This window comes from Scleropages formosus, chromosome 4, assembly GCF_900964775.1.
Source record: "Scleropages formosus chromosome 4, fSclFor1.1, whole genome shotgun sequence".
NCBI lineage: Eukaryota > Metazoa > Chordata > Actinopteri > Osteoglossiformes > Osteoglossidae > Scleropages > Scleropages formosus.
The window spans coordinates 37,290,552-37,304,852 of record NC_041809.1 but is presented as its reverse complement, the minus strand read 5'-3'; the positions used below and the strand labels follow the sequence as shown (position 1 = coordinate 37,304,852).

The following is a 14,301-nucleotide window of genomic DNA, read 5'->3' as shown; positions in this document are numbered from 1 at the left end:
ACAAATTGGCCCAGAACAGAAATCCTCCCGGGTTTTGGCCCCAGGGTTTGGCGGCTGAATGAAGCTCTTCGATTTGTTGACACAATGTAAGTTATTTATCACACTTTTCGCTTAGCACTGAAACGGCCTTTTGTTTTTAGTAAATGAATACGACATGCTCGAAAGACAGCTGAATAATGTTGCAATAGCACCTTAGCACCATGGATGAGGAGAGACAGAGAGAGGAGGGCTGTGAGAGATGAGGAGAGATGCGGACGGGCGAGGGAGGGTGGGGGTGGGGGGGGGCGCGGGCGGCGCGGGAAGCGGGGGGCAGCGGACCACCGGAATGTCAGGACGTGCCCTGCAAACCTTCCTCGGAACGTCGCTTTGCGCCCGCCCTCCTGCGGGGGCAGCTTGGCCTGCGGCGATGCCCCCGCCGCCGTTGCCCAGCCGAGCCGTCTCGTCGTCGTCGTCCCCGGCGAACTTCCACGCCGTCCCTACTCGCTAGCGCCTGTACAAAAAGTCATACTTCTCGATCGGTGGCGGTTACCGGTCCTGGCTCAGCTGAGCTCAGCCCCTAACTCCTGCTGCCGTCCCTTCAAAGATTAAGCAGTACAGTATTTACAGAAAACAAGGATGACTCGTCGGCCATCTTCGCTATGTTACAACAGTAATGGGCTGCATTACTGAGTCAGTGATGAAAAAACCGTAACTTAAAGAAAAACCCACTGAAGAATATGAAAAAAGAAGATCGGATGAAATGACTTTTCTTGACCCAAACGGAAGAAACGATGAAAGCATTTACTTTTACGTTGTGGACTCCTCGCGCTCTTATCCCAGCAATATCAACCTTGGGGAGAAGAGGAAGGCCGAGAGGAGCGTTTGGCCAAAGTGCAGAGTTTAGACTGATGGTGTGTGTGGAATACTGAGGGAGGATGCGTTGGGAGTAGATCCAGTCTAAAACCCTGGTACATGCTCCTCTCCTCTCCTCTCCTCTCCTCTCTCCCTCCTCTCCTCCTCCTCCTCCTCCTCCCCCTCTCTCTCTCTCTCTCTCTTTCTCTCCCTCTCTCTCTCTCTGTGTCTTTCTCTCTCTGTCTCTCTCTCTCTCCCTGGGGCCGCTCTCAGACGTAGTACTCCTTGTCTTTGTTCTTCTTGTTCTTGGTGGCAGTCTTGGCGGCCCCTGGTTGCTTCTCCTTGACCACGGCACCGTTGCTTTGTGCGGCTGAGTTGCTGATGTAGTTGCGGCTCTGGTCCACCTGGTAGGAGCCCTCGTCACGGTTGCGGTACTTGTACATGGCGTAGAGGAGGATGAGGATGCAGAGGGCGGCGGCTGCCACGATGCCCACCACCATGCCCGTGGTGCTGCTGGACTCCCGAATGACCTCCACGGCGCCGGGCGGGCCTCTCTCTCCCGAGGCTGTGGGGTTGGCTGTGGGCACATTGCGAAAATTGGGAGGGTGGGTTATTCCCGGGCCGTGCCGGTGCCGCCCGCCGTGGTCCGGCTCGTAGGACGGGGGTGCCGGGGGTAGCAGGACCTGGTCCCGGGTGTTCATTTTGCCTGCGGGTATGTGGCTGCCGCCACCGGGTTTGGGGCGGGGCAGCTGGGCAGGATTTGCGGTAGGGGTGGTGGAGGAGGAGGGCGGGGGGCGGTTTGAGTTTGGGGGCCTGGAGAAGTGGCGGTCGCGGGGATTTTGGACGCCGCCCTCCGCCGCTGGGGGAGGCGGCAGGACCGTCCTGTCGGTGACGAGGGGGGAGTTTTTATAATAATCCTCGTCATCGGACTCGGTCATCTCCCCCGAGCCGTAGGCCGACACCTCAATAGGGTCCTCACAGTCCTCCTGGTCCATGGGGCAGGGGGTGCGGGCATTGGCCAGGGTCAGGGACTCTTTGGTGGTATCGAGCAGGGTGAGGAAGGGGCGGTAGGTGGGGGGCGGGGGGATGACGGGGTAACGGGTGGCGATAGACGGGTGGTCTAGAGAGTCCACTGTAATTATGGGCAACACTAATTCTCCTCCTAGGATAAGAAAGAGAGAAGGCAGGAGAAAAAGCATCAGTACGGATCTGAAAGGCTCCTGCCGCACAGTCAGATGATCAACATTCAAAGTAAAACAACAACAACAGCACAAGAATAACCTTCATTAGAACAGCACTAAGACTTAGCAAGAGGTTAGTTATATAGTTAGATTTTATTTAGTTGTTAGTCCTCTATTTAAAAAGTTCAACTGACTGCTCTCAATTCATAAATATACACAAATCTTTCTAAGTATATGAATATAGAAAAAAGATACAAAAAATCAGTAGCTGCTAACTGCTCTCAACATCTTTCTTGAGCTCATCTAGCTGAATAGCTAAAATCACTAAAGTACATCAGTATTACACTAAAAATGTCACAAGAAAACTAAACAACAGTTAAAATACCTAAGCAAGAACTGCTCTCTCTGATTCTGCCCTTGCTCCCTGTCTCAGTGCTTTGGCTTCTTTGTTGTCTCTTGTTTAAATAAGATAGCAAACCACAGAGTTCAGGTCACTTACATCAACAAATTGGCCGCATGATTTTAGCATGAAAAAAAAAATTACAAAAAGAAAGCTGTGTAAGATTGTTCTGGTAGAAACACAACTTTTCCCCCTTTCCACTCTTTCACTGACTCCTGAGATGTGCGTTTTAAAATGATGTTTTAAAAAGAGGCGCATGGTGTCATGGCGTACAGCCCTTTGCAAATCAGACCATCTCGTGTCCGTGACCATAGATAGAGCAGGTCACCAAAGAGGAGAGCTGTTCCTCATGTCTACTTTTGCCTTCTAGTCCTGCTCCCAGCCCTCCCCACCGCCCCGCCCCTAATTTTTACAATATTTACAGTGCAAAGGAAGGTACCTTACATAGTTTTGCTTTTCGCTGACGTCACCCTCTGCAGTGAGAGCCCTGTGATTTAGACCTGGTTACGCAGTGAAATGGTACCAATAATAAAGGAGGTTTAACTTGTCAACATTACCCTGATTGTGCGATTTTGACGTACCGCAGTGCTTCAGTTATTGGGGTAGACAATAGCACAAGAATATCAACATTGTTGTTTAAAATACATAGAAACATATGCAGCAGCACTTTGCTTCAATGCACATAATGATAAATATGGTTAGATGCAGGTTACAGGCAGATAGATGCATTAAAACTGAACAAGTCTAAGAAAATAACGTATTTCTGTGAATCACCTTTGAAAAGTACAGTAATGGATGCAACGGTACACACATGACACGCCCCACAGACTAAATGCACAACAATTTACGAGTGAACTGAGGTTACACGGGGCAATTTAAGCTCATAAAAACTTTTACTGGATCTATAATTAAGGTATCAGCAATGAAACAACCCCTTTATGCACTAAGAAAATATTAGTCTTATTCTAAAGAGTGTTATTTCGCTAATCTCAGGTTTTCCCGTACAGCGCTTCACTAAAAACATTTCAGTTTATCTGAGAGAAATGGAGGATTAATTTTTAATTAAAGCTTTTTCCCTTGTTTTGACAAAATAACTGACAAATTCATCCTGTAGGAGCAAAGAATGAATTTGTGCTGATTTCAAGACCTGGAAACATTTTGTAGGGGAGAGGAGGATTTAAAAGAGAGGCCCTGTGTGGGATTCAGAGGTTTAGTGAAGTAACACTACGGTTGGGGTCTGAAAGGGGTTATGGGGGGGGTCGGGGGGGGGGGTGTGACTGACACTTTGACTAGGGATTGGCATACAGGCTTCCTCCCTTCCCAACCTAGAGCCCCCACTGTGAGTGTTTAACACTTGAATATGGTGTCAGCGTTGGCCAGCGACTTTTTTTTTTTTTTTTTGGGGGGGGGGTGGTTATCATAAGCTTGCATTTCTTACAAGCTTTAACAAGAAATCCCAGACACAAAGCAAAAGAAACATTGAAAAACTCCATTATTTACAAAACAGTGTTACTGCAGCCATAGAAAAAGCAGAAGTCATAGACAAGAAACGGAAAAAGGAAGAAACGGTGTCGTCATAGAAACGTTGCGTTTACGGTCAAAACCCCCTGTCGTTCAGAGCGTCAACAGCGTTTGTGTGTGAAGGAAGAGTACCGTACTTCCTTAGGGCAGAGGGGACAAATGCGGTGCGTGCAGCGAAACAAGACGTTAAACATCAGCAGGTGGAGAGGCACAGCGCACACACACACAGCGCACACACACACAGCGCACACACACACAGCGCACACACACAGCGCACACACACACACTGCCTTGTTATACACTGCTTTGTTATAAGTCAACTTTTTCTGTGCTATTAAGGCTGATGTTTCCCTTTTCTCCTTTAATAAGCTGTTCATTTAAATAAATGAATGCTTCAGTAAGTGTATGTGAATGCATAAACAGACAAATGACAGGACAAACAAATAAATAAATGACTGATCAAGTGACTGAATGAGCGAGACACTGACTGCAAACAAGTCGAGTTGCTTCTAAATAAATTCACAGTGATGAATTTATGAACCATCTCCTGCCAGCCAGTTTACTTTTTCCCCCGCTGGCCAAATTGTCACGAAATAAACAGACACAGGCACAGACATTACGGTGACAGGTTGTGGCCTTTCCCAATGGGCATGCGCACACACACACGCACACACACGCACACACACACACACACACACCACACACACACACCACTCACGCACTCCACGGCGCACAAACACACCCATAACGGACACACATACACACAGATGGAGAACGAAACTGACAGCCAGCACCGGCTGCTTCAGCACTTGCGAAACGCAGCGTGGGTTCGAGCGCTGAGTAGGTACAATGTCACCTGAGTGAGAAGCAGGGATATGGACAGGTAGGCCTTAGGAAAGCTTGTCCCTCAAGCGTACTCAACCTTCACACACAACACACAGGTAGCCGCACGGCTGCGCTTGCAGCGCCAGAGGAGCAACCCCATCCCCAGGGCGTCGCGTCAGTGCGGACCATTTCTGACTCGTGTGGAACTTGCATTTAGTGAGAAAAGATCACATGTATGAATGAGTAACCATTTTCTTTGAAACCTTTTGGGTTGTCTTTAATTTTCATCTCAGACCTTTCCTTCATGCAGCTGTGATTGATAACAACGCTCAAGACTCAATAACAACACTCATTTGTCCCCATAGCGAGAAGTATTCGACCGACACTTTTGCTTTATGAGCACTTTGGATATAATATCTCAAATGGGAGAAGCACGGTAAGAGCTGCCAAGAACTGTGCACATGAAGGATTCGACAATACAGGACTATTAGTCAGGCAAAATCTATTTGCTCCTCCACGGTCCTCGTGACAAAGCTGCATTACCCAACGGAAACCGAGAACCCTACTTCCTGTTAAGGCACCATCGCTCTGAATTCAACTGTCAACCCTCTACTCTTCAGTCTTGGAGAAAAGCATTGAATTTATTCAATTTCAGCACAAGTTGGTAGACACCAGGAAACTGGACTGTTGACTGGATGGTTGCAGCCGTGATCCCCTTAGGGTTGGGTTAGGGTTACGGTTAGGGTTACGGTTGGGTTAGGGTTGGGTTACGGTTACAGAACTTGTTCTTGTACCACTGAAGGGGAAACAGGGACCTTCCACCGGAACTGTAGCTCAGGAAGAAAACCCTCGTGGGTTTATATTTAGAGCACAGACCGTTACAAATTAGAAATGCAGAGAGTTTTCCGCAGATTTTATACTTCCACAATAGAGGTAAATTGTAGACTCTTGTCTTTGCACAGTATTGATGATCAGAAGCAGATATGTGAGAACAAAAAAAACTTTGATGGAACAGAAATATAATTAAGTTGCAGATACTCCTGAGAAAATAACTTCATAGATATTGAGGAATAATGAATATTGCGTTATGTTTTTTTGAATTAATGACCAGTAACAACAGAGAACACCTCAGCGGTGGTTATTGTTTTGTTTGTTGTTAAATGACTTATTCAGAACTAATCATAAACACACACACACACACACACAGAGCAGCTACAGCCAATCCTGCCTTAGGTACCACGTAAAACCCATTCAATGAACATAAATCATTTAACAACTCTGCCAAAGGAACGAGATTAACTTTGCTGTTCCACATCTGCGGCACAGAATCGTGTGGTTCACAGCCTGGGCTTCAGTGTCGTTTAACAACTGCTCTGCGACTGATCTCCATGACAGCGGACACCTCACATCTCACGTGCCGCTAGACATCCTGACAGACCTGTTGTGACAAACTTTTTGCCGGAATCCGTGAATCTTGGACAATCGAGTGTCTCTGCCTACAGCTCTCCGAAATGCTGCTTTGTTTACTCTGAGCTGTACGTCGTTTTGGAGAAAACCATCTGCCGAACGAATAAACGTAAATGTAAACAAATTAAATGTAACACTTCAGCCTGCACTAATATTTCATGCGGTATCTAAAGTTAGGAGGGGTCGGATTTAACGAAAATTGCCGGGTGGTTTGTTGTTGGCTCTGCAACTCCATGCGAAGGGTATTTGCTCAGTAAATAAGGGTAATTCGGAATGCATTAAAAATGCAAGGGGTTAGAATCTCACGGAGTGTTGCCCTAAGGCATGTGCAGTTTTGCATCAGATGTGTATAATTTTCATATGATTCTGCTGAATTATTGGGTGTGACTTTCCAGATGAGATTCTTGGCTAATTCTCCAATGGACCTTAACAGATACGGATACACAGTTGAAGTAAATGGGATCTTAAGTTTCCTGCCGCATTTGGACTCGAAAATGTCCGGTAAGAGAAAAGCTCATCGTCATGAACCCCCCAATCTCAACTTTCCCGAATCCTTGTTGTCAGCGTTAGTTAATTGCTACCACCTGATTGTGGTTTTCCAGGCAAGCCTGTGCCAGGTGTGTGGGTGCGGAGGCTGTGGGCGCTGCGGAGGTAGGAGGGGTTGCGGCAATGGCTGTGTGTATGGCACTGTTCTTTAATGCTTCCTAAAACGTCAAAAACAACCAAAAAAAAAAAAAAACCATTCTGATCCATTTCAACAATTACCTTTGTGTTCTGTCTTTGACTGGCTAGGAATTAAGTGCAAAAAATCTCCCGAAACCCTAACCCTAAATTTCAATAATAAACAAACTTGATTTGCATTCATTTCAACAGAAAGGGAGTTTACTCCACTTCTGCAACGCTCAAAACACCTGTCAGATGTATCCAAGCAAAAACAAACACATTAGTTGATTACAGGCTACCATAGAGAGACAAGAAAACAGTGACGCTAAAAAAGTATTTGAGCCAGAAAATTGATTTATAAAAAAAAGGTACAGTAGAGTGAGATGTGTGATTTTTGTGTCATTGCCTCCTTCTCCTGTCTTTGCCGTGAACAGATGTTTCCTGCTCAGCTAATATAGGGGAAAAGAGTGTATGCTTGACAAAGTATACAAATTAATCTTCGCACCATAAGCAGCTCAAAGACGATGTAAAGGTTTTTAAATATTTGGACTTTTCAGCTGACACGGTGCACTTCACTTAAGTGCAATCGTTTTTCGCCCTTCAAACGCCTTGCAGACATATTACATTCTGGATGACGGCAGAATCTGTAATCCGGGCATATAAACAGCACTTGAAATATACAAATTTAATTCCCTTTTTTCCTGACTGCAATTTTACCTTGCACTGATGGATGCTTTATTCCAAGGATGGGAATAGGTGTATGCGTTTAATTTGTAATCGCTTTCGGTGTGGAGAAAGGAAAGCTTTTTATTCAACACAATTGTCTTAGCCGGTGTGCATTCAAACACATATATAATAGTTCGTATCACAGTTCTCTCAGAAAACTCATTTCATTGGCCAGAAACAATGAGTGTGCAAAGGGCACTTCTCATACATTCATGATGAAATCTTTTGCAAGTGGAGATAGCCTTGTTCTGTTCAGAAGGTTTTCTTTTCATCTAAAAAGCTGTACGTCGGAGCCTCGCGCTCCTGATAGGGTCCACTTAATTTCCCTTTACTGTTCTAATCAAATTACAGCTGAAAGGAGAAAAAGATATAAGGAGATATTATTTCATATTGCAGTAGATTTTTAACAATAACAACAGGCTGCTGCGGCATAATGCATGGAGTTTTATGACCTACGTTTGGATTTACGTTTCTTCGGAAAGATGGAAGAAGGCCTTTGGCGCTGAAGGCAATTTGGGTTCTCTTGGCTTTAGATTTTATTGAACTGCTTAATCACTGCCTGTTCAACTGTAAATACATTTGTACGCTGCTAGACATTTGAACGCAGGGCGTTTCGCTGCATCAGTCGCGACCCAACTGGGACTTGACACAGAAACCATCCTGTCACGAGGCCATTTCCCTCTCAGTATGAGTCCAGTCCTGATGTATCACCTTTTTCATTTGGCTGGAATAACTGTTTACTCCTCGGTATAAAAGGGTTCAGAGGGGCTCATTGGTCCAAACACATAAAAAAGATATGTGTTAAAACAAACCTTCTGTATTTTCATCTCTTTTTAAAACATTTTATTTATTTATTGAACTATACTTCATAACATTAAGGTTTCGGGCTCCTATCCACGATGCCAGCAATGTGCAGGAGCAGTTTATGGCTCCCCAGCAAAATTCAGTAGCGATATGTCACGTGGTTTTGGGGTCTGCAGGGTAAATTGTCGACTCCTCTGATGTCGGTGGAAGGGGAAGATAATGATAATTCCTGTGATTTGGCCAGGGAACATAAATAAAGTTGGCTCAGGGTTATGGGACTAATGTTTGATGGTATCTTTGGCACTCTAGTAAAGGCAGCTCATTAAAAAGCTGCAGGGTGTGGTCTAATGATGTAATCTGGGCAACCTGGCAGGGTCAAGGATTAATTGGCCTCAAGGCAGTTGTGAAACGCTCCATATTCATGAACTTTAGAGGGATCTCAGAAATTCCGCACATTCACTTAGGTGTCTGCCCCGGTCCCTGGAAGAGACGCCATATCCACTGTGAGATGATGAGGCCTCAGAGCTGCAATGCTGCTGTTTGGGACCATCTCGCTTCATGAATCATTGTCTGCAAAATAATCTTATTTGCAAGTCAGATGCAGCAGTGATAGATGTGCTGCAGGGTTTTAAAAAACCCCGATGAATAGAGGTTTGCAACCAGAGCGTGACACACCTGTTTGACCATTCAGCAACAGTCACTTCGATGACATAGACATGGAATCTGGACCAGAAGGTTGCTAGTTTGAAACCCCCGTAGGGAAAGCTGTTCTGTTCCTGACAAAGAAACTTACGCACTTCATTAAACGTTACACTATTAAAATGTACGTCATTTGCTCTCATTAAGCGTGCGGTCCCTAGACGTGCTGCACTTACATATTCAGCGTGCGACAGAAAAACACAGTCGTTCTGCTGCTGATTTGCCGCTGCGTCCCGTTTCGCTGCACGTGTGTTCATTGCCTCATATTACCTTTTCAATACGAGAAAACCGACTGCACTCGGACCGATACAGGATCGCATTGTAACGTAACTGCAGCGTCGCACCGTTGCACCGTTGGCACTTTTCGTTTTTTAATGACTAATTACCAGGTTGTTAGAACAACGTACACGCTGTCAGTTCGAGACCCCTTCTTGTTGTTAGACACATACGACGCGCTCTGTATGGCTATACCTTTTGAATTTAATTCTTTATTTGTCAGGTCCTCTTTTGTGCTCATTCTTGGCAGCTCTTCAACAGAAAGGGACTTTAACGTTTAACGAAATGTGGAGGGAAAGAGCGGAGCCCATTTCGCCTTTCGGGAAGTGACGTCAGCTGTGAGCCATATGCGGCTCCAGTCTCGCAAGGCCACTTCTGTCGAGCTGGAGGCTGTGGAGAAAATGTCTTCCTCACACAACGCCAAGCCAGATCTAGCAAGGCAGCACAGGCCAGCGGAAAGCGCCAACCAGTTTGTTCACTGCTGGGTGTGCGGGATGCGGACCATTCGAGCTACGCTGCGTCTGTGCGTCAGGGGATGTTGTCACCAATCACAGCGGCGTGTGGGACGGGTCAGGGTACAGGGGGGGACGAATTGTTGTTGTTGTTGTTTGTCGCCGTGGAAACGCTGCACAGAACCGCCAGAATGGACTCACCGGTTCCTGGCTCACACTCCTCTAGGTCTTCATCATCGCTGGGGCATTCTGCCGATGCCACGAGAATGTCATCTGTATTCTGAAAGCGGAACATGGATAGAGTGAGAAAGAGATGCGCAATTAAACATCAGCGATGTGCCAAGAACAACGGCAGGGCAAGGTGAGAAGAACCCAGCGACTTCATGGAAATGTTGACGCGCAAATAGTCGCCGCGGCTTCAAACCGCAGTTTCACGTCAATCTGATCGACGGCTCTGCAGGCACCCAAACCAAGGGCAGGGGTTTACAGCCCCTTTACCCCTTGTCAACACCCAAGTCCCATTGCGCTGCTTAGCAGGTCACCACGTCACCACCGGAAGGAGGTTCGTCGCGAAAAACCGGAGTCTGGTTCCACTTGTTTGCTCTGTAGAATTGTCAGACTTGCAGAGAGAATTTCACTTGGTTTGTTCCACAAAAGTTTGAGCTGATAAAAGGACTCCACTTCATCTGCATGCGCTCCATTAAGCACCATTCTGCTGATTTTTGCTGAACTCTGCTCCCTGGCCTAAAGTTAATATTCTGGACTCATAAGGCAGACTCATAGAAAATTCAGCTTGATCATGACAGGCAATTGATTTGAGCGCATCGGTTTGTACCCTGCATCTACATATGCTGTTTCAAATTACATTAATTTAACCAAAAAGCAGCAAGGAAGGATTTACTTATTTATCAAGAAGCACAAAAAAAAAAAAAAAAAAAATCCTGTGCCGCACAGAGAAAAAAATCTGATCAAATAAACGGTGCATCTTTCTGTTTATGCGAAAATATATTAATTGATGTCAAACATAATAAAAATTCTGCGAGTAAATACTAAGAGTGAAGAAAAATTAACAGTTTCTCTTAATTGGTGTTAAACGTAGCACTTTATCCTTGCAGACAGTGATTTTGAAAATGTAGTGCAAAATCATTCATCAGATCAAGAGAAATATAATCCTCAATTTAAGAGGCAGACGCAGCCCATAGATCTTTGTTGTAAACGTGTGGGTTTTATCTCAGACGCCATGCCCTCCGCAAAAGGTTTACAGCCAGGTGGAAAAGCATCCAATAAAGTGTATTGCCGAAACGTCGATGTCCTTTTCGGAAGGGCTGTGATTAATCGCCAGTAATCTCTGTCCAGGGATGACTGTCGACCGGTTTTCCGGAAAATAACTTCAGTCTTGTAAGAGTGCGCAAAAACGTAAGGGAAGCGTTATAAAATGCCAATACAGTAAGGTCAGCCCATTTATAAGTTTGCCAGGGAAGGGTTTGCAGAGATGAAAAAACGATCTCTTGTGCGTGCCATAGAAACAGGCGGAGTGTGTCATCTGTATAAACTTCTTAATGTGTTCGGATGAAAGATGCTACAATAGGTTGTCATAGAAACGTGCTTCGGAGGTGGTATAAGCACACATAAGCATGCCTTCACATACTGCAGCCTATCCTCCTGGCAGAGGCCAGACTGTTTGTAGGGGAACATCACCGATCAGTCCATGTAATTACCGTAGTTTGATTATGGCGTTCTGATTAAACAGAGAATAAAAGACTGAGCTATAATGAAAACTTCATCAGCGCATTACTCAATTACTGAGTCGTCTCCTTCTGCAGGATTGGGAGACTAAAAATACGTTTTCATCCATGACCTATTTCTTCGTGGCTCTGACATGATTCATCACTGAAACACAGTACACTACCACGCTGCACCGTTTACTCGCTCGGCTCGACTGCATCCGTAACGCAATTACTGCGTTTACTTTCAAACATAATTTTAGAGTAGTTTTCGCACACAGTCGGTTAACGTCCTGGGAATAATGGCTTGCGTTGCTTAACTCAACTTGGGCAAGTATATTTAAAGTACATTTTAAATACACCGTGACTAATGCATGCATAATGTGAAGGGCTGTCAGACACAAATAACGCCTTTCATGAAAGGCACCGAGAACGCTGCCATCTTACATAAAAAATGCTATCAATATCCCGGTCTCCGCGGAGGGCTCTCCGTCGATCAAGTACCATCCTGTGACATCTACGGCGGTTTAGACGCAGTTTGTGCCGCCACAAGACAACAGCGAGTTGAAATGCGCCTTGTCTGCCGTGCGTCTGAGTGCAGCAAAAGGCCACGGTGTGTGTTTTGTTCTCAGTATTTCAGTGTTCCAGGAAGGCTCATAATGAAGCTCTGCTTCGAAAAAAAAAAAAAAAAAAAAACAAGTGTCACGAGGAAAGATAAAGGTTGCTGTGTTTCTCACTGCTTGCGACACCGTAGATCCAACACCTCCAACGCAGTGTTTCCTCCACATCGTTCCCATATGAGTTGTTGCTGAACTTTCAAGTAAAGACCTGAAATTACACTGTTGTCATGCATAAGGGAGACATGTTGATGGCAAAAGGATATTAAAGTCATCAGTTAATATTTTTCCTCTCCCCTTCACCACATTTTTCCTTTACTCTATTTTTGCAACGAGTCCACGGCTTTAGAAAGCATCCGATTCCCTGGCGGTTTTAATTATATGGATCTTTTCACCATATAATTAAAAGTTTTATTGAGCATACTCATAATTTTAATTACTGGATTAAATTGTAAGAGAACAAGAAAACAAATGATGAGTTCTGAGTACTTTTTCTGTTCGAAATACCGTGCAGAGGTTTTTGATTTGAACTGAAGCCCGGGACCCAATTTAGGTGACTTGTCAGGGCACCTCTGCAGTCTATGTGTGTGAGGTTACCTGGATGTCAAGTGAGATTTGTTCGAGTGTCACTGCCTGATTGGCTCCGGCACCCTCCCCCCAACCCCAGCCCCAGCCCCAGCCCCATTCCCGTGCCATCGCTGTCCTGCCGCTGACCCCCGGGACCGATCACAACTCCAAGCTTGGATCAAATCTGCACACACAGTCCATCAGTGTAATGCAGGCAGGCTCACCCACCCGTGAAAATTGTACTCAGTCAATCCGAGGAAGATGGAAAACAAACACGGAGCTCGAGGGAACTGAAAAAGCAGACATTTCTTAGCATGGATGGAAGGGATGGACAGAGGCCGATTCTGCAGCTTCCGTCACAAGGTGGGCGGATTCCAAAGGGCGTATGAGCCAGGGTTTGGGTTCAACCTCATTACTGAAACGCTCACGTAATTGCCTCCTTAACAGTGCATCTCGATCACATTTGCTGTGGATTCCCGCCAAATTTTATTGTACGGAAACATTTACTTTTACATTTACGTATTTAGCAGACACTTTTCTCCAAAGCGACTTCCAACGAACTCTACGTAGCGTTATCAAAACGACGTTACGGCAACGGTAGAGCGATGACGTCGATCGGTTTTCGGCGTTTCACGTGAGCCTGGCAGGTGAGAATGGGACGCAAAGCAACCCTCCCACTGGGTCGATTCCTAAGTCATTGCTGCACCCCGGGACTGCGGCTCAGAGCACACCTGTCACACTCGTCCATCTTTCCTCTTTCAAAGACATTGCGTGACAGTGTTTGCCGCTGCTGATGTTGAAACGCCGACAGACGTCCCGGCTGCAGGATGAGAAGTAAGCCCTTGTTAACCCCCGCCGGTCACCGCTCTCGCGTCTTTCCACAGCACCGTGTGACACGCCGGACCGGACGACACCCTCTCGTGACCCTTACTCGCTTTCCCACGTAACGAGATGCAACATCTCTCCCCACTTCTCCGCGCTCGGCGCTAAAAGCGCGCTGACGGTGCTCGGTGCAGTGCCTGGAACACACTCGGGGACTGATGCTTTCCTCATAGAATTCAATTTCCTGAGATGCCTTATCGGATCCGTTCCTTTTTTTTTTCTTTTTGGCCGTAATACTGTCTTCCCGGCGTCGTTATCGTTTGTATTGCTTCCAGAGCGGCTCAGCGCCACGAGCGCGTACAGCGACACGCGGACAGGGCCCGTCCAGATAACTGCGGTGCAGACTCCGAGCGGCGGGGCCGTGCGCATATCAGGCCTGTAAAACGTCTCATCCCACAGCCGTGCTCGCAGGGCATCAGAGGGGCTCTGACCGCCGAGAACGCCTGGGCGACTTCTTCGCCACCGAGACCGCCGTGTCATATTGTACAGGGCAGATAAGGTGCGGCTCCGCGAAAGGATTCCGATGGCCGGAGAAGCCTGTCGCTTGCTGAGTTGAAACACGGTGCCCTGAGATTTTGCCTCTTTGGTCTTGACATGGTATAAACAACAAAGCGCAGACATTTAATTAGTCAGGTTTAATTTGTATTTAGAGACTGTTCACAGCTG

At 46.2% G+C, this 14,301-nt stretch overlaps 1 protein-coding gene across 1 annotated transcript in view; it reads right to left on the bottom strand.

Annotated features, from left to right (window-relative positions):
• Positions 1-1,036: 1,036 nt before the first annotated feature.
• LOC114910421 (neurexin-2-beta-like) overlaps positions 1,037-14,301 on the bottom strand; it is a 36,179-nt gene continuing 22,914 nt past the window's right edge. The window contains exons 5-6 of the mRNA XM_029251121.1: positions 10,047-10,125; positions 1,037-1,993 (exon numbers count right to left, since the gene is read on the bottom strand). Coding sequence (XP_029106954.1) covers positions 1,101-1,993; positions 10,047-10,125 — 972 coding nt within the window. The 3' untranslated portion in view covers positions 1,037-1,100. The remainder of the gene's footprint in view (positions 1,994-10,046; positions 10,126-14,301) is intronic.